General features: G+C 34.3%; 1 protein-coding gene across 4 annotated transcripts in view; it reads left to right on the top strand.

The window, feature by feature from the left end:
* Nucleotides 1-19,090, top strand: part of PHF14 (PHD finger protein 14) — a 162,319-nt gene that overhangs the window by 60,757 nt on the left and 82,472 nt on the right. For all 4 annotated transcript variants that reach the window (XM_057404730.1, XM_057403056.1, XM_057403890.1 and 1 more), the window contains exons 15-16: nucleotides 6,006-6,056; nucleotides 6,233-6,354. In XM_057404730.1, the coding sequence (XP_057260713.1) occupies nucleotides 6,006-6,056; nucleotides 6,233-6,354 (173 nt within the window). The remainder of the gene's footprint in view (nucleotides 1-6,005; nucleotides 6,057-6,232; nucleotides 6,355-19,090) is intronic.

Below are 19,090 nucleotides of genomic sequence, written 5' to 3'. Positions count from 1 at the left end.
AAATAAAAGTATTCAAGAGAATGTGAATTAAGAAAAAGAAATAGGGGAAAATGCAGTTCTAATTAAGCTTCATGGTAGACTTGTTTCTCTTTATAATCATGTTTTGATTTACTGCTGTTTATTTGTCAGTTCCCTTTTTATTGCTGTCAGTTTTCCAGAAAATTAAATAATTATTTCAAAGGTATTTTGAATAGTATTGATATGTACCATTTAAGGTATTCACTTTGAACTGTATTGAGCAAGTGTGCCATCTGCTGTCTATGTTGCTGTCCTTACCTTCATTTAAAATAATTTTGTGCTTGTGTGGTGTGGTTGATAGAATATTTTTACCTGCCTTTTAATAAAGCAAAGGGAGTCAAAGGGGTTTTTCTGCAGCTGGCTTGATTGTAACTTTCCATTGGCAAAGGATTCTTGGAACATTGAACTCTTAATAAGGATTGGATGACATTATGGATTAAAAATTGCTATCTTTGAAAAACGGTCATAGTTTGTGTTTAACAGGGGAGAGAGATCACATTATCTGTGCAGTTTCAACGTGTTTTTTTGAAAAAAACTATTGAAAAATAGTTTGCTCTATGCATGCTTTTAATAGTTAGCACAGTGATTTCATTAGGTCACCTTTTGGTAGCAGTGGAAGTTTTCCCAATTCTGTTTTCTGAAAGTGTTCTTCTCTGCTTATGTTTCATATCAGAGTCATGTAGTAATTAAATGACATGACCTCTTTCTTTGCAATGATTCTCAACAACAAGTACATGTTAAAGCCTTCAAGAGTGAGAGGGTTAAAAGTTTTTGGTATGTGTGGTATATATCAGTGAACAATTGTTTGATAAAAGGTAAAACTGTGGAAGTACATCATTAATATCAGTGTGCTAACTATAAAGGTGACATAAGATAATGAAAATGCCTGAAGAATTTAGATGGGAAACAGAATTAAAGCATGGTTGCAATCTCCTACTGGTCATCTTCACTGTGTATTGTATATGTAACTATGTGTCTTTCTTTAGCAGTCAGTGTAGCTTCTGGTCAGTCAGAAATAAAAAGCAAATATGTTGTATTTTAGAGAATGAATTTGAGATTTATAGGTCTACAAAAATCAAAGCATCTGAAGTTCTTAATATTTGTCCCTTTAGTAATTACAACACAAATCATCATCCACAGACTTTTTATACATCAGTGAAATTATAGTACCAGTAGTTTTGTGGGTCAGGTATGTCTTTAGTAATTTAATCAATGTTTAAGTTTGAAATCTGCGACTAGTTTTAAATTAACTATATGAAATTCAGAAATGAAAATACACTTTCATAATAACATCATGTGCCCACAAACTCCAGGAGCACTTGGAGTACGGACTGAATTTCCTGTGCTCACCTTTATGAAGAAGGGTAATATTTGCTTCATGGTACCAATATTATTAGTGGTATCAGAAACTCAGTGAAGAAAAGCCCTTTATGTATGACGATATTGTTTCTGTGACATCCAAGAGGTATAGAAGCACCAGCATGATAAAGATCATCTTTCCTGTCTATTAGCAGAAGCAGTACACACTAACATCGTGAAACCCCTGAATTCACACAGACAAAATGGCATAAGCTGGTGTGCTGGGCCTCTTTGCTGCCTTTGTGTGCTTATGCAAACAATTAAAAAAAATACATTAACCAGTAAATGCATTAAGCAAAGGAGAAACTGGGAGCAGTGCATTCTATTTTGATGTTTGAAATATTGGCAGAGTTGCTATCGCTGTTTTAAATGACTCTTAGGTTCTGTTAAATATCTTTGTTCTCTAACCTCTTGGGCTTAAATTCACTTTCTCAAAGAGCTTTTTGAAATTGCCATGCACAATTCGCCACTGATTTTCTGCAAAATAGTGACTGAGTGGATCACATCCAGAACCATGCTAGTTTACTTTATGTGGAGTGGACTTGAGCCATTGCCACTGACCTCAGATGCTTTCAGTATTTCATATTCTTTTCCATTTCTTTGTAACACCGATAACTCCTGTTTATCTTTTTATGTACAAGAAGAAATGAAGTAGGTGACACTATAAATTCTTATCCTCCAGGAGCACTTCAGTGAACACTTAGTATTTAACAGGAGCATATACTTGTGACTCTTGGGAGTTGCCTCCTCACTTTTGGTCTGTTGAAGAGTTCTGGATCATGGCTGGTTTTCCTTTCCTTCCAGCTGAGAAAGCAAAACTGCTCTAAGGGAATGTTCTGCCTTCTCTTCCTGCCTTTGGATGCACTGGTTTAAAGCATGCGTCTTCCAGAGGCGTAGCAATATGGTTTCGTCACAGCCATGGTGGTTTTGGGTCAGGTGGGCACCTATTCTGTTATGTTCTCCATTCTGCTTTCATATTTGGAGACTCATATGTCAACTTGTTGCATCTATGAGCAGTGGCAAACAGACTGTTTCCTTTGGGGCTTGGCTTTGCTGCTTTGTTTCCTTTACTGTTTTGTAAACAAAATTACCTGCTGTTTTGCAAAACCAGCCTGTTCTCAGAATGTAGGATTCATCGCAGGCTTTGTTTGTCCTTTACAAATGTGTTTCATTTCTCTCATGTACGGAATTTCTTTTTCTGAGAGTATTCAAAATCATACAGTTAATGCATTAACTAATCCTTCTAATTTTACATGTTTTATATTGTTGTCCAGTTGTTACCGAATTGCTTATAAACAACTTGAATATGATAACTGAAGCCTTTACTTTTCAGTTTTACACGTCCAAAATGGAGACTCCCATTTCAGTCTTTCTTCTTCTTCCAACAACATCTTTAATTCCATTTTGGACTGGAGGTTTTTTTGTTTTTTTTTTTTAATGGTCTAATTTTTTGAAGTGTCTTGAGTACACTACTTCCTTCCGTGGATTGGAATCATGTTTTTCCCATACCTCTACTGATTTCTTGTCCATATGTATTCTAAAAATGTCACCCCTAATGACTCATGCATTTGATCCGCATCACATTGCATCATTTGTGCTTCATCATTATTCATTTCTTAGGTCAGTATTCTGGTTTTTAGCCATTTATGTCCTTATTCTTTTAAATCTCTAAGCTGATATGCAGGTTACATGCATCTTATACTGGATTAACATCTCTTTTTCTAAATAAGTTCTGAATATGAACAAGTTTGTCTCAGTTGTAATATTATCATTGGACATACACAATAACACTGTTCATTTAAGCTTTTCTTTTATAAGAAATCTGTTTATGGCAGGTATATGCAGCTCTAATGTTTTATGTTTATAATCTGATTCTGAGCCCACTAGTGATAGAAATTATTCAAAGCATTTTGAACAGTGAATACAATATGGTGAGGCAAACAGCAGTGAAAAATATCGGACAAAATAGTCCAGGCTTATCTGATTCTTTTTGGTGAACCTGTAAGGTAACTTCAGTGAGAACGTATATAAAGTCACATATGCCTTACTACTGGAAGGCTGTTGTTGAAAATCAGAGAATATTCAATGTTTTGTTGTGAATTTTACGATGTTATTTTCCATTGTGAATGCTGGCAATAGTGTAATGATTTTGTGAAGAAGTTAGCATTGCCAATATGTTGGAAGAAATATGTGTGACGATAGGTTTGGAAAAACATTAGTGTAAAATTTTGTTACTTTAAAAGCATAAAAGATTTACTACAAATGTGTATGTCAAAGATACTGGTTTTAATGTTTGTTTTCTAGCGATTGTTGAGCATGTTTGAAGGTTTAGAAATTTAATGGAAGCATAATGCAAGTATAATTTCATGTGATATTCCTTGTCATATACATCACGCTTTTTATGAAAACCAACATTTTCTTGACAAAGGTGACTAGATTATTTATGGATCTTGTGTTTCCACTTGCTGAAGTTAGACTATGATTCATTGCTTCTTAAAATGCAGTTATTAACTTGTATTCTTTTACACTTAGGGTAAAAAATGTTGTTGTTACCTTTTTTTCCAAATTGCATATCAGTTTTGAAGATGGCATTACTCTAAATGTACAAGGCATGCATTATTTTCTCTTCTTGCTTAAGCATGGAGGCAATGAGGACCATAACACTGCTGACATTGGCATGTACCTTTACATCTACTTCTTTTTAGTCTTTATACAGCTGCATTCAGCAATGCCTGTGTGGCTTAAAATTGTCAAAATTTATAAGTGTACTTAGGACTAATGCCAGAGATTGAAAGTAGTGAAATTGGCAGTTACAGTGCTGATGTCTGATCAAACCCTTTTTTGTCTGGTTTTAAATTACAGTGACCTTGGGCTGTGTAACATGCAGCTGTCATGTAGCCCATGTTACACGAATATCTCTAATACTACACTGATAAACTCAGTTACCTGTAATAAATCAGTACACTTAGGTATCTACTGTATGGCTTGTGGAAGGTAGAACGCCTCAGTTATATGACTGTATTATAGAATGTATAGTAAATATTGAGATGTATTAAATAGAAGCTTTTACAGATTTTTATAAATTGTCTTTAAGGAAATGTGGAAAAGAATCTTAATGGTAAAAGAGGCACAAGGTAGAATATTGTTTTCTGTTCTGTTACAGTCCTTTCTACTATAGAGTTAACTCTTACCTAAAAAGAAAAAAAACTTCCCAAACAGTATGCTATACACATGTGCAGGTCAAAATATGCATTAGTAGAAAGGTATAGCTACGTTGAAGTGATGGGTTTATTTACAGTTGAACTTTCTTTGACTATTAGAATATAGTTATATAAGGTAAACATATTTTAAATATTTAATTAAAATGGTTTAAAATAGAGACCAGCCTTAATTTGAAACTAGGATAAATCCCCTTCAAAGAGGACCCCAAACAGGAGAAACATGATATTCCTAGCTTCTTTGCAATTGAATTTATGGTTGCTTGTGATTTTAAACTCGCTTTTTTTCCCATCAGTTGGCTTTTACTTTTTCTGCAATGTACACCAGCTGCTTCAAAAAAAGTTTGAAGACATCATAAGTAGGCAGTGTTGTTTTAAGCATAAGACAAATGATTTTCTAATGTGATGATTTCCTCCAGAAAAACAAGCACTTAAAAGTTCATTTTGTTACTTATTTATTTTATTAGTGTCAATGTGTCAGACATTGTGGGTTAGTGGAACAGTCTCTGAGGCTTTTAATTTCCTTTTGCATCCCTTCTAATTTTCTTTCCTTGTTAAACAAGGAGGAGAGAGTTTGATATTGTCAGCTTGTGACAGTTACTTGACATATGTGGGTTATAATGCTGCTATTTGAGAGATAAAAGCATTGTGACTGAAACTGGACTCGCATGAGTTGAGTTTAGTTACATACAGCTGCTTGTAAACCTTTGGTGTTTACGGTTAGAGTCTATGGAAACCTCTTTTCCTCCTCACTGTTGATATTTAGACCTTTTGGCCAACTGTAATGCTGAAATAATTTCCACTTTTTTATTGTGCATTCCATCAGTTGTGTACTAGTCATAAATTAGTATATGCTACAGCTTTATGACCATCTGCCATATGCCCATTACACTAAGCTTCAGTTTGAAACCTTTAATTCTTGCTTACTCCTCAAAAGCTAGAAGAATTATTTTCTGCTTCTGTTTTAATGATTTTTTTTTTTAATTTTGATTGCTTTTTTTTTAATCTGATCACTTGGCTTACAAAAAGAGCACTTCAAGTGCTCAAGGAATTTGCTGTAATATACTGTTCATATCAGTATTCAGATTATGAATTTCAGCATTGGGAAGTTTGTGCAAAGTTGGTAGGAGATTCGCAGTTCTGGTGGCAGTCTTCTTTAGAATAAAGCTTCACATGCTTAGGTCAACAAATGTATTTATATTTACTTATTAGTTAGGTCTGTAGGTTTATAACCAGGATCTGAAGCTGTTGTTCTGACATCGGTTATTATAATTGTCTTGCAGTGGTTCAGTAGTTAATGCTTTAAATTATTTCCTATGGTATGTTTTTGTTATTGTTATGAATAATAGATAAATAGCAAACCCATTATATTCCTATCCAATATTGAATTAAAATATATTTTTCTTCCAGAGAACTAGAGGACGGAAACGAAGCTTTGTGCCTGAAGAAGAAAAACCCGAGGTTGGAATATAGTGTTTTGTTTGTTTGTTTTTTTAACAGTTTCACAAAAAAATCAAACTTTGGGCTGAAGTGTTATTTTCAGTGCTATAATTGAAATATTTGCTTTCCTTCCCTCCTTACCCCCCCCCCCCCCCCCCCCCCCCCCCATTCCTTTCTTTTGCTTTCTGATATCACAGGAACGGATTCCCAGAGAAAGAAGACAACGACAGTCTGTTTTACAAAAGAAACCCAAGTCAGAGGATTTAAGGACTGAATGTGCTACCTGCAAAGGGACTGGAGACAATGAAAATCTAGTCAGGTAGGTTTGATGCTCTGACTTTAAGAAATTAAAGTTCCATCTTCATCACTTTGTCATTGTGATTATAACAAAGAAGATGTGCTTAAAAAAAAACAAAACTAAAACGAACAAAATCTTATTTAGGGGAAACATTGCATTAAAAATATTGACTTGATTCACTTACTGACCTGCCAAACACATTTACACTGTGAATTAAGATGTAAATAACCAAGATAATCTGTTTTTCTAAAAGAAGAGAAATAATTTTCTCTTTTCAGGGTGAATTGTCAATGTTCCGGAGCAGGTCAGAAAGATAAACCAGTAATTTAATGACATTAAAGCTACAGGAGCATCCTAAAAGTAATTAAATTAGCATCATTAACAATTTTATGAGCTGAAATGTGGATTATGAGGAATGTATGTTTTTAAAAATGTATTAATATACATCCATTAATCATGCAGATTATGAAAGTGTTTGATAATCATGTTTCTTATCTGAAACAGAAGTAAAAAAATCTGTTGAAAGGTTTTCTAGTAGGTGGAGAAATCTAATTAAAGTGTAGAATAGCTGCCATTGAATAGCTGCTGTTGATCGCAACTTCTGCTGATTCTGACTTTATAGCTAGCAGTGTCGCCTCTTTGTGAAGCTGTAGAAATTGCTCACAATTCGTTAAAGAAGAATACTGGAGCTTAGCAACCAGAAAGTGGATTTCAATTGAATCTACTGAGCTTTCATTAAAATGATCTCATAATAACTTCAGATAAAAATAGTGTTATAGTTAGGTCCCCTGTGCTTCAACTAGACTTGTCTTGATAAGATCTCTTTAGCTCAGGTGGAACTGTTGTTTTTAACTGAAGGAATGATTCCAAAATACATCTTTTAATTTCTTTCAAGAGGGTTGTGAGAAAAGTCAGTCAGTGATACATGCAGGCAATAGCTGTAGAATCAGGATGTGTCCCAGGTACAGATGTTTTGTACTCAGAACAGCTAATTTTAGTATCAATTACAGCCTGTGATTTACTGAGGAAGTAAGGGTTGTATGCCATTTTGTATTTTTATTTCCAAATTGGAGGCATAGTGCCTGTACAAGCTCATCAGTAACTGACTCTCATACGTAGGCAACCTACTCCTGCTAGGTACTCCTAGATCCTGCTCAGTACCAGACTTTGAAATAGAGGCAGGATGTTAGAGTGATTGCTGGTACAGTTACAGTCATGAGAACTGATGGCAGCAGTTTTTAACTGCCCATGACAAGATAAAGGGCTTTCTTCAGCCCTATGGTACACAAAAAATGAAAGATGCAGGAAGACCTTTTCATTGTGGGAAGGAATCCTGGGAACACCATGTACTGTGCTTTACTGTGGAAAAAGCTAGTGAATTAGTTTTCTTCTTCAAGCTTTTTCTAGAAGTGTTAAATACCACCTTTCAGGACATAAAGGGTAAGATGAGAAAATGCCATGACTAACTGTATATTTAAGTTGCAGTTAAAGAATATGGTAGAAAATTAGTGGTATGTCTTGTTTACTACATGAAAATATTTTAGTAGCAATTTAGATGAGCTCAAAATAAGACTACTACATGCCAGAATCCAATAACTTCTCTTATAAACCATCCTTAGAATTGGGCTTGGAAATGGATAGTAATCCTGCATGGGAGGAGAGAGGAAATTCTTATGTTCCAGTCCTTTTTTCATAATTCTCGGATTATTTTTTTTTAATCTGTCTTATTTTCCATATTAGTTTTGAAAATAAATTCCAGATGTAAAGCTTGCTTTTCTTCAGGTAATTCCTATAAATACCTGCAATTTTATTCAGTGCTGTGAAGGCTTATTTTTGATAATTGCATAATGGTGGTAAAGTACTTAGTAAATTTGAATTGTTTTAGTATTATTTTTTTATAATCTTCATGGGCCTTCTAGCTTTTTCTGCTGTGTGTTTCCTCTGTCAGGGCTGGTTACACGACTCTTGAACAATCTGCTTTTGAAAATTTTAGGTTTTTATAAACTGTATGTGATGCTCTCACTTTGGGGTTGCTAACTGAATAAAGATAAAAGGAAGCTAAGGAATGATTTAAAAAGTGTAGTGTATAGTAATGAATCTAGGATAAAAGCATAGATTGTTCAGTTATTACTGTTTGACTAATGGAGATTCACTTTTTTTAGACTCCATTTTAGGTGCTTCTGTGTAGTATTGGATGGCTGAGGGATTATTTTTTCTATGTGCAGTGTGTTTACAGAACCTGTCTTTCATATGGTTTTAAATCTTTAAATAATTCCTTGTGAGAGAGTTTGAAAGTCTTCCTAAAAAAGTACATTACCTTCTGATGAATGATGATGGTTCCTTAGTTGGCTGAAGTTTGCCTTGGTGACTACAATTTTGTACCCAGAAAATGGTTAAACTGAGAATATCTTAAGTTTAGCTTTGCTAAAATATATTGTCATGTTCCCTGCTAATATTTGCCATGTGTGTTTTATAGACATACCAAGACAGTACTTCTTAGTCACTGATGTCAGATTATATAGATAGGTTGTTTCAGTATAGTAGCATGCCCTAGAACTGAAAGTTTAGGTTTTGTGGTTTTGTCCACAAAAAAGTATCAGTCTTGTGATCCTTTTTGTGATACTTTTCAATTTTATATTTGTTTTTAGAATTCACAGTTAATTTACTTTATAAATTTCTTTCTATACATCTGTGTAAGTTTTATTGAACTTAATACATTTGAAATTTTTAACTTTTACAAGATTAGTGAGTGGCACAGTCAAGATTTACAAATGAGACGACCAGTGAAAAGTTAATTGAATAAATCTACTCAAATGAGGCAAATTCTGATCTGTATCACTCTAAATGACAGTAAGAAAGCTGTATCTGTAATTCAGGTGTGGATTTTGAATAACTTTTTACTCGAATTAACTCTAATTGAGTTTTGAGAGGAATAATAGTAAAATCTGGAAGGGTTTTCATATTTTATACTTGATGCAGATAGGTTTGATTTAACGCTTGGAGACACGGCGCTTTTTTTTTTTTTTTTTTAAAGAGATAAGTGTTCATTGAAAGGAGTCATAATGTGTGCTTGAAATTATTGTAAAGCCAGAGGGTACCTATAACAGCATACTGCTATATCTTAAGGAGTAATCAAATATTGAAAATATTTGTTTGAAGACCTCTTTTGAAACACAGGAGTTTCTAAAGCTTGATGTGAAAGATAAATTTTCTAATAAACTTGGAAAATAATTTTGAAGGATAAATTGTTTTTAGAGGGAATCTCTACTGTTTGGTTTAAAAAACATTTAGGTAATGATGCTTTTCATTCTTTTTGTCAGTCTTGAAGTTGTGTATAGTTTAGACATTTTATAGGTTTCCTGAGTGCTTTATTACTCTCTTGCATGAGTCTCTAATAAATTTAAAAATATCTCCGTTGTAGCTCCCTCTAGAACTTAACCATATTTAGTAGAAACATGGGTAAGGAAGCATATTTCAGGTGGCTCAATATGAATAGTTCAGCTAGCTCTCCATCTTGCCCCATACTCCAGAGTAAGTGTCGGAATGACTGTACACAAGAAGTGGATCTAGCACAGTATTACTGTCTGCTCCATTTTGCTAAAAGGAAAAAAAATTGGATTATGTGTTTTCTATTAATATGTAGAATAAGGTTTTTTTTTTTAAAGAAGCATACACAGTCTAACCTAGGTCAAAATCTCCCTAGGGAATACTTTTGAATGACTTCACTTCTTTAGAAGTGGCCACTTCTCAAAAAATAATCCAGCCCGCACAATTGCTGCTATTAAAAAAAATAGTATTATACCTTCAGTCACTGGCTTTAAGACATCCCTGGGTAATATTTAGGAATATAGTGCATTATATAAAATTGATAATCTCAGTACTGGATTTGAGAAAAGCAGAATAAAATTAGAATATAGTTTACGTATGGGGCAAAATCATATATGACCAGGTTAAAGGTATCCCTGAAAAAGCATTGCATTTCTTCATCCCACAGTTTAAAGCACAAGTGTATTGTAATAAATTCTTGTATAGTTTTATGTATTGAATTTTTATGCTTTGTAGTCAGTTAAAATGTCCTATTTTGATTGATATAGCAACTGAAGGAGAATTATTCAGCATTACAGAGAAGGTAAAAATACTTAAGTCATGTATTTGAAAGAGTATAGAGTAAATTTTTTTTTAAAGATTTGAATGCTGCTATAAACTATATATATATATATATAAACTATTCTAAAATGTAAAGCTGCAAAAGAAATTGTTAAGCATATATGTTATTTTTAGGGTGCATGTTTACTAGGAAATAAGCTACATGTGGAAGTATTCATTTTTCCCAACATACTAAGTCGTATGTTTCAAGCAATTGCAATACTCTCCGTATGCAGTATCTCTCATTCTGTCAAGGCAAGCCTTAAGGGGGAAGGTGAAGAGTAGGAAGGGAGAAAGAAAAAAACATGCAGTGTTATTTACTACAGAAAAAAAACAATACAACAAAGCAAAACTCTCAAGTGAAACTGAGTCTTGGCATAACTTTGAGTCATCAAGTCATACTGTAACTGAAAATCTTTAAAATGTATGCAGCATTTGTAATTCTGGTGATACAAATGTACGTATCAAATTTAGGTTGATAATTTAGACTGTATAAAGGATTGAGTCCTTAGCTACAAAAAGTGATCTAGTTTAATTCTGGCTTTGACAGAAAGCGTGTTCTAGTCAGACTTTTCTGAATTCTCTGGAAATTTTCTCTCTGAAACTGTGAATTGCCATATTCCTCAGATGAATTTGTCTTTTATAGGTTCATCTTTGCATTTATATTTCTTATATTTCATTCAGAGGCGCATTCCACCCTTCAAGTTAAAGATTTCTTCCTTATCTGTTAGCTGCTATTTTTGAAGCTCTGTGTGAGCTGAAGTTTATTCCAGAATGAGTACATTAATTATTAATTACTTTAAATGCAGTGCAACAAAGTTAACAATCCATCTTAGTAATTGAAAGCCCATGATTTACGGCTGTTTCAGAAGTTTAAGGCTGCTAAAGTAGAGATTAATCACAAGCAAAATGTTACGTAATTCAGACACAGTTTGCAACAATCTCATGTTTTACAGGGGATTACAAATGCATTATTTTATTGAAATGAACTACTTGAATGAAAGGAAACTTAACATTCAGGTGTGTAGTTTATTTCTGCCCTATAGTTCATAGGGATTAATTCTGCACATTAGTTTTCCCAATTGCCTAAGTTCCCTGTTAGATAATTTTATCTGTCATTTACCTTATTTTATTACCTTCTAAAAAGTCTTCTTATTATGCTAGATAGAAGGATAATACATGGCAAATGCACATTTTTGTTGACAGGATTTTATTCAAACTGAATTACCTATGCTGCATTGCATTTTACTGTAGCATACCACAGATTTTTCAGTAAATTCACTTGTTAGGGCAGATATTCCAAAAAACACTGTAGGCGTTGTGAAGCTGTCTTGTGGAGTACCTGGAAGTCAGGCACAGGTCTGGTAGCAAGACTTCCAGTGCTTGTTGAGAAGCAGAGTGCAAGGCATCTCTGCATCTGGGGTACCCAGCTACCTAAATCTGCAAATGTGTGGAACATTTGAAGTTGTACTGCAAATAGTCCATGGCAGGCTCCGGAATTTTCTGTGTATTAGGAACCAGTCTATTTATCTGATAATCTAAAGGGTTTCTTTACTTGTTACTTTCCTGAAATGAGACAGCAGAATCTGAGCTGAAGCCCACATTATTTTTTTTTCTCCTGATTTATGGTTGACTCTCACAGAAATTGAAGCCATCTAAAGAACAGAAGCTCAGGTCTTTGAAAACTGATTTTGTGTTCCATCTCTGATTTGATTCTTCGTTCCTTCGAGATCATACTGTATTATCTTAAGAGTTAATCTGCATCGGAGTGACCCAAACCAGAAATTTTGGAGACGTTGCCATGATTAAAAGACCTGTTTCTATTCAATTCTGCATTATCTCGGAATGAGGAAGCCAGGTGCACAAGGCCATCTTATGTTATTTTTATGTAAAGCTTAGATTTGAGCCTTCATCATGAAAAAGAGAGCAAAATTGCATGGAAGGTTATTCTGCCTACCAGTGCTTTCTGGTCAAGGGCAGACATAGCAAGGGTGATATTTGTTTGGGGGTTTTGTTATTTTTGTTTTTTTCCCCTCTGGGGGACAGATAGGATGTCAGATTTTTTTTTTTTAATATTATTTTTTCATTTAATGGCATTTCCTGTTGAAATACTGTGAAAAAGTGTAGTTTTTTGAAGGAGATCTTTTTATGATGGTAGACCAATGACTGCCAAGCTCTTGTATGCTGGGCTTTAATCTGTAGAACCTTTGTGAACAGTAGAAGTTTATGAACTCTTCAGGTACAAGTATAAGTCTGCTGATCTGAAAAGATGGTGTACCAGTGTCATAAACTTTAGAAGTCTGTAACTAGATGACCACTTGTAAATAAGTGATCTGATCGGTGATTTTTAAAAAATATAGTTCTGTTCTTCAGTTACAGCTGCTTGATAAGTTTGTCCTGCAATCATGGATTTGTATGTTACAACTTGAAAATATATTCAAAAGTTGTCATCTGTTCCCAAACCAGCTGTGAATTTCAGTTTTATGTATTACTTTCCTGGCTGCCTTAGGAAATACATGCATCAGAGACCTTTGCACTTTTTTGTCTTCTGTAACTCCTAGGATTTGGAAGAATTAATAAGAAAGTATAATGCAGATGATCTCCTAGTTGTCTTTTCTATAAGTAATGAGCGAGCTTTTTTAGATAAAGCTGTCATTGAGTGTGGTGCCTCTTCAGAAGATAAAAATTACTTGAATGAAACAAGATGCAGGGAAATGAAATCACATTACCTGTGATGGTGAAGGAAAGATGACGTATCAAATTGTTTCCCAGTCTGGTTACCAGTAATAGGTTATGGCTGCAAAAACATCTATCTTCATGGGGTCAGTAGCTCCTTACTTATGTGGTCATTCTCAGTAATTTTTTCTTCCAGCATCAGAATTGCATCAGATCATTCAATTCACTTGGTGTTTAAATGTGTCAGGTACTCCATCATTCTGGCCAAACTGCTTCAGTCACTTTCAGTGCAGCAAGGTTATCACATCAGAGCATTTCATAATACAGGATATTCAGAAAACAAATGTCACATTCTTTATCAGTTCAGTTGTGTTATATCATTAAGTTGAGCTATTGCTACAGCGCCGTGAAACTGGAATTTATGCTTATGAAATTTATAACCTGAGAATGTTCGTGTTCAGGTATTAAAGTAATGTGGTAGAAGACCACAGCAGGACACAGTAGCCATTTAAATGCTATGTTGCAGCATCAGTTTTGGCTTCTCACAGTTAGTATCAAGTGGGCATCTGTGCAGTCAGTTTTCTGAACTAAATGTCTGTTCACAGAGCTGTAATGTATATTATGGTCTATTTCAGTATGAAATCTTAATATGCAAAATAGTGATGCATACTGTTACATTGCTGCTGACCAATGCTTTTACAATTTTTGATCTGTAGTTAGTTAATCTGTATAGTGTTTTGATAATAGGAGGTCTGAGGCTTGGGTGCAAAACTGCTTATACACTATTCAAAACAAATTTTATCTTGGAGTAGTGTGAGAGTATGTTTTATATTACCAAAGGAGCCTATATATGAAAAGCAGTTAGATGTCAGGAAGCTTAAGGATTTTGAGTCAATTTTTATAGCATTGACCAGAATTATTCTTCACATGATTAAAACGGAGTGTAGCACCATTTTCATTAATAAATCAGTGGATCAAAGTTGCCTGCAATTGGTTACTGATTTGGGTCTAAATCAAGAATTTTGCATATGGCAGTATTACCTCAGGGGCTATAGATAATCTATATGTATATGAACTATTGCTCTTTTTAGTTTGGTAATTCTGTTGCCCAAGATATTTCGGAGCTACTTACTGGAGGACATACTTTTAAATACATAAACACTGAAAAATAATTTCAGAAACCGCCAATAAAACCCTGCTCTCATAATGCTTCTTCAGTATTATATTTAGTAAAGGTGGCTTTCTTTTGCAGTATATACTACAGGAAATCGAGTTCTATTATTGAACTTTATTTTGAGGTAGCTGAAATAATTGGGGTATAATAGTATTTAGATAATTTGAGAATGGTGAAATTTAGTATTAAGCATTTTGCAGAATGGGTTTTTTATGGGAAAGGGTTAGAGTTGTACATTTTATTTCTTGTTACTGTAAGTCAGCATAGTGCTGACATCCACTAGATTTTTCATTTTGTCTACTGTCGCTGTTACTTTAGCTCTCTATTGGTGTGGTTATTGAAGTTACAGATTGGATGACCTTAAAGTTTGTTGGTTTTTTTTCCTGTAAGCAAAACTTAGGAATTTATAAAATAGAATTATATGGTTTTCAGTTATTTTTGTGCCTTATTAATTTTATTTTCTTTGACATGATTGTTATTTTATTTTGATTAATTTGGGGGTTTGGATGTTTGTCATGTATACCATATCCAAGGCTAAAATAAGGTTTTGCTTTGCCTTGCAAACAATAAAACTGGCTTCTCCTTTGCAGCAGTTGAGATTGTTGTTATTACTTCTGCTTTGTGTGATTCCTTTACATTTTCATCTCAATGAAATTAAATCTGATTTGCTTCAGGCCATTCAAAATGCCAAAGGCAAGATTCCTTATCAAGGCAGGAATTCAGTATCCCTGAATGTTTAAGGTAGTACTTAATTACCCCTTGAATGCATTTTTGAATCTTGCTGTTCGTCTTAAAGTGTCTTTTTTTAATTTTTTTTTTATATTTTCGTTTGGACAAATGTTTTTTTGGGTACCGTTGTCTTGTGGAGATGAGAAGCTCACAATTTTAAGAATTTGCCATGCTGTCTTGACTCAGGTTACAGCTAAATTTTAAGCCTCTCTGACCTCATCTTGAGAAGGCCTAGTAATTTCCCTTAGTTTTGAGAAGAAAGGTGTGGAAAGGATATGCAAGAGAAAAAAAAGAGAAGTGTATGTTTTCTTCCAGAATATCTAAAAGCTTTTAGCAGAAAGTAATATGGGTCTGTTTCCTTTTTCATATCACTGATTGTAACAATGCAAAGGTCAAGTGTAAATTAATTTTCAGTTCTTTGATTAACTGGCTGAACTGATTCTTCCCCAATCTTCCCCCCACTTGTCAAACTCGGTAATGCTATTGTATTTCATGTGTATTTACTATTGAGGAACATGAACAATATGTCCCTCTGATTCTGACTTTGAGATCTGATGTGATGCCGTATTAGGAAAATATACAGTAAAGTATAGGATGACATTGGAATATGGTGCAGTAACTGACTTTTACCATTGCAGATAAACAGAGTAATTATTCTAAATCATAGCATCACTTTCAGCTGGGTACCCACTAAAATCACTGCACTGTGGTTTCCTGAAAATGCCACAATCCTTCAACTGCCAAATTAAGCCCAGGGAGAACAACCATCAGTAGTGCCTGCGCAGTTATGTAGAGGGATGAGCTCTGAACCAAGTGAAAAGATGTTCTGGAAGAACAGTAACCTTTCCCATGATGTGCACATTTTCCATTACGTTTCTGGCACAAAATGCTGTGAAATGATTTAATGGTGACATTTTGTTTTGCTGACATTCCCTTTTCTTATTAAAAAGAAACAAAAGTTAGGTTAAGAAAGTTGGAGGAAGGGTGGCCAAGCATTTGAATTCTACTAGAGAAATCCATTTCTTTTGAAGGCAAAACCGAAGCCATTCTAGATAAACATTGTTTCTGACATAGCAGTTGGGTTTGGGGGAAGGGAAAGGTATCTATTGTCAGCATCAATATTGAGCACCTTCTTCTTTAAGGTTAATTTTTGCACACCAAATATGATAATTCAGTAAAGCATCCTTTCTAATTAGCTAATGCAGGCACATCAGCTATACAGCACAGCACTTATTTTTGCTTGTCATTCTTGATCTATATTACTAGAAACGATTGTAGAAAGGAGCAAAGCATGAGCAGATGTAGTACACTGAAAGGTCAGCACTTGTCACTTGGAAAAGGCATTTTTATGGAGTGAGAAAACAGAAATGCTGCCCATTGATGTCATACAGGAGGTTGTCTGCATCTGAAATAATGTAAAAACACTTCGGCAGAAAAACTGCTTGTCTTAAGTGCGGTTCATGCATCCTTTGGCAGCTTTCGATTTCCTGTTTCAGAACTGATGAAAAGCCTTGCTTGTTTCTAGCACAGAATAGAAGTTTTATCTTTGAAAACCACAGCTTTTGCTTTTGTTTTCTTAAGGATGTATAAAGCTTTCTTGGCACCTAATTTATTTTATCCGTCTGCCATCCATTCCTAATTTGTTGGATGACTGTTGATGTCATTGTAAGTCACTCTATTTCCCTGAGGAGACATCTGAATATGAATAAAATATTTTAGTTTGAAGTTCCTCAAATAAACATAGAGTTTCATTTGTGCAGTAACTTACTTGAGAGAAAATATATATGTATTAAAACGTGTTTGCTGTCACATTATTTGTTACTTGGCCGAGAAGGCATGCTGGCTTTGAGAAATTCAAAATAATTTTAAGTTCTGGGCAGAGAACCTCAGTTTGTAGTAATTTAAATTTTTGTAGCTAAAAGTGAATACAGACTAGTATATCCTTACTCTTCCTGAAAGCTAATATGCACAATTGGGTTTTAAGGGTTGGATGTGTCTTCGGAAAACTGTGTGGCATCTGTTTGCACCTTCAGGACTTTAGGAGAGCTTTACCATCCCATATCTGCTAAAGCAGTTGCGATGAGGTTTTTTAGTTTTGAGAGAAAGCGGAAATTGTAGTGATAGCTAAAGGTGAGTATGGTGCTGATACTTAAGAAGCTGAAGAACTGCTTAGTTTTAGCTTAAATAGCTGGAAATAAATACAATTATAATTCAGTTGTAGTAGTGGACTGATAGCTAACTTAATAAATTCTAAAAAGTAATGTTCTAATAAAGTCTAAAAAAAATTGTAAAAATCCTAATGACAGTAACCCAAATGATACAATTTGTTGACATTTATTTGACCATAATGTATTAACAATAATTTCAGAGCTGTTTCTTACAAAAGGGTATTAAAAATGAAATAGATGTGATGAAATTGTTTTGGCAGCCTTTAGCTGTTTGCTAACAATTTAATACAGCAGTAAAAGCTAGCAATAGCAGCACCAAAAGTGCATAGGAGCAACTTGATTGTAATTTGGTAATACTGTATGAATAAAAATACATACTTCAGAGTAAACTGCAGCCAAGGTTTATCCTTGGGTTTAAAGACCTCATAAATTTGAAGAGCGTTCTAAAGTGTTCTTGTTACTAAACGTCAGAGACAAATTATGCCTGGTTGCTGATGTTGCTACCAAGGGGAATGGAGGAGAGGAAATAAATCTTATGTTATGTAAGTATGCCTTTAGTAAGGCTTTCCAGGCCTCAAATGGAAGTCTCTTTGGACCTTGTGGTATGTGCTGCTTATTTAAGTATTCCCATCTCTGCTCAGCAATCCAGGTGAATAAAATGTAAGAGTATGGATGAGACTTCTGCCTGTATTTTGGTATCTAATGGAGAGCATGGTAATTAGCATAAGCACAGTTCTGTGGTTTATACCTGGTAAAAGGCAATTAAATAAAAACAAACAAAAGAAGCCATCTTTAAACTTTGTGAAATTGTGAAGTCCACTGAGATGGTGAATTTCCTTTGTAGAGCTTCTTTTAGAGGTAATGGAGTCTATATTCATTTGCTGTCCTTTAACTTGTGTATAAGAATTCAGAGTACATGGGGTGGGATGTGGAAAAATGTTCTGAAAGTGTGTTTTATTATAAATGCTTATTGAACTAGACATTAAGTAGGTGCAACAGAATACATAGCTGGTTTAATTGGCAAGAATCTGTGCAAGTCCAGAGCAATCCACATCATCATTTTTTTATACATTTAGGATATTTAAATTATGTTTCTGTTCAAATTAATTATACTTTTTAAAGTATTTTGGGGAAAAGGTGAAAATATGGAAGTGCTGCTGAAGGGGGAGTGTTTAGGAAACTGAGGAAAGTGAGGCAAAAGAAGGGGTAACTGGGCAATGAGAATGAGAACAAGTAATACATAGAGGAGAAATCAGCTTACAAATTCTGTAAACCTCGAAGTAGTGAACTAGAAAGAATCTAGTGTAGAAACTGTTAGGAACATAACTTCCTGACAGTGTATATTTTGCATTACCATTTGATGATGCAGAAATTGAGAAGGGGAAAGTTGAAGTGATTTGAGGGTGGAACAAAATGTGACCAGAAAATTGGCACTAAAAAGGAATAGTTGATTTTTTTAAGATGTTCAGAAAGAATAACAAATGGGATTCAGTTAACAGCGTGAGAAATTGTGCCAGGGATAACCTTATTTATAAAGCTGTTTGCTTCAGTATTGAAGACCATTTTGTAATAATTGACAGGAAAAGAGAGCAACGCTTAGATTTTTCCAGCTTGATGAAGACTGAAAACTACCTGTCTGTGGAGGGATATTAAGAAAAGCACTTGAGGAGAAAATACTTAAAATGTCCTTTTTTAAAACCAAAAGTAGTATCTGTTAAGATTTTGTTCTTATGAGTAAAAACAATCGTGCTGGTTTTAGTAGTCCAGTTGTGTGATGTGAATCAATCCAGTAATATTTAACTGAAGTTTTTCTCCATTTTTGAGAGATTGTACAAGCACTGGTATGGAAAAAGCGGGGAAAGCA

The sequence above is a fragment of the Pezoporus wallicus genome, unplaced genomic scaffold (assembly GCF_028554395.1).
Source record: "Pezoporus wallicus isolate ANWC-B61680 ecotype Strahan unplaced genomic scaffold, APGP_CSIRO_Pwel_v1 contig_7099, whole genome shotgun sequence".
NCBI lineage: Eukaryota > Metazoa > Chordata > Aves > Psittaciformes > Psittacidae > Pezoporus > Pezoporus wallicus.
This window is presented reverse-complemented; position numbering and strand designations above follow the sequence as displayed.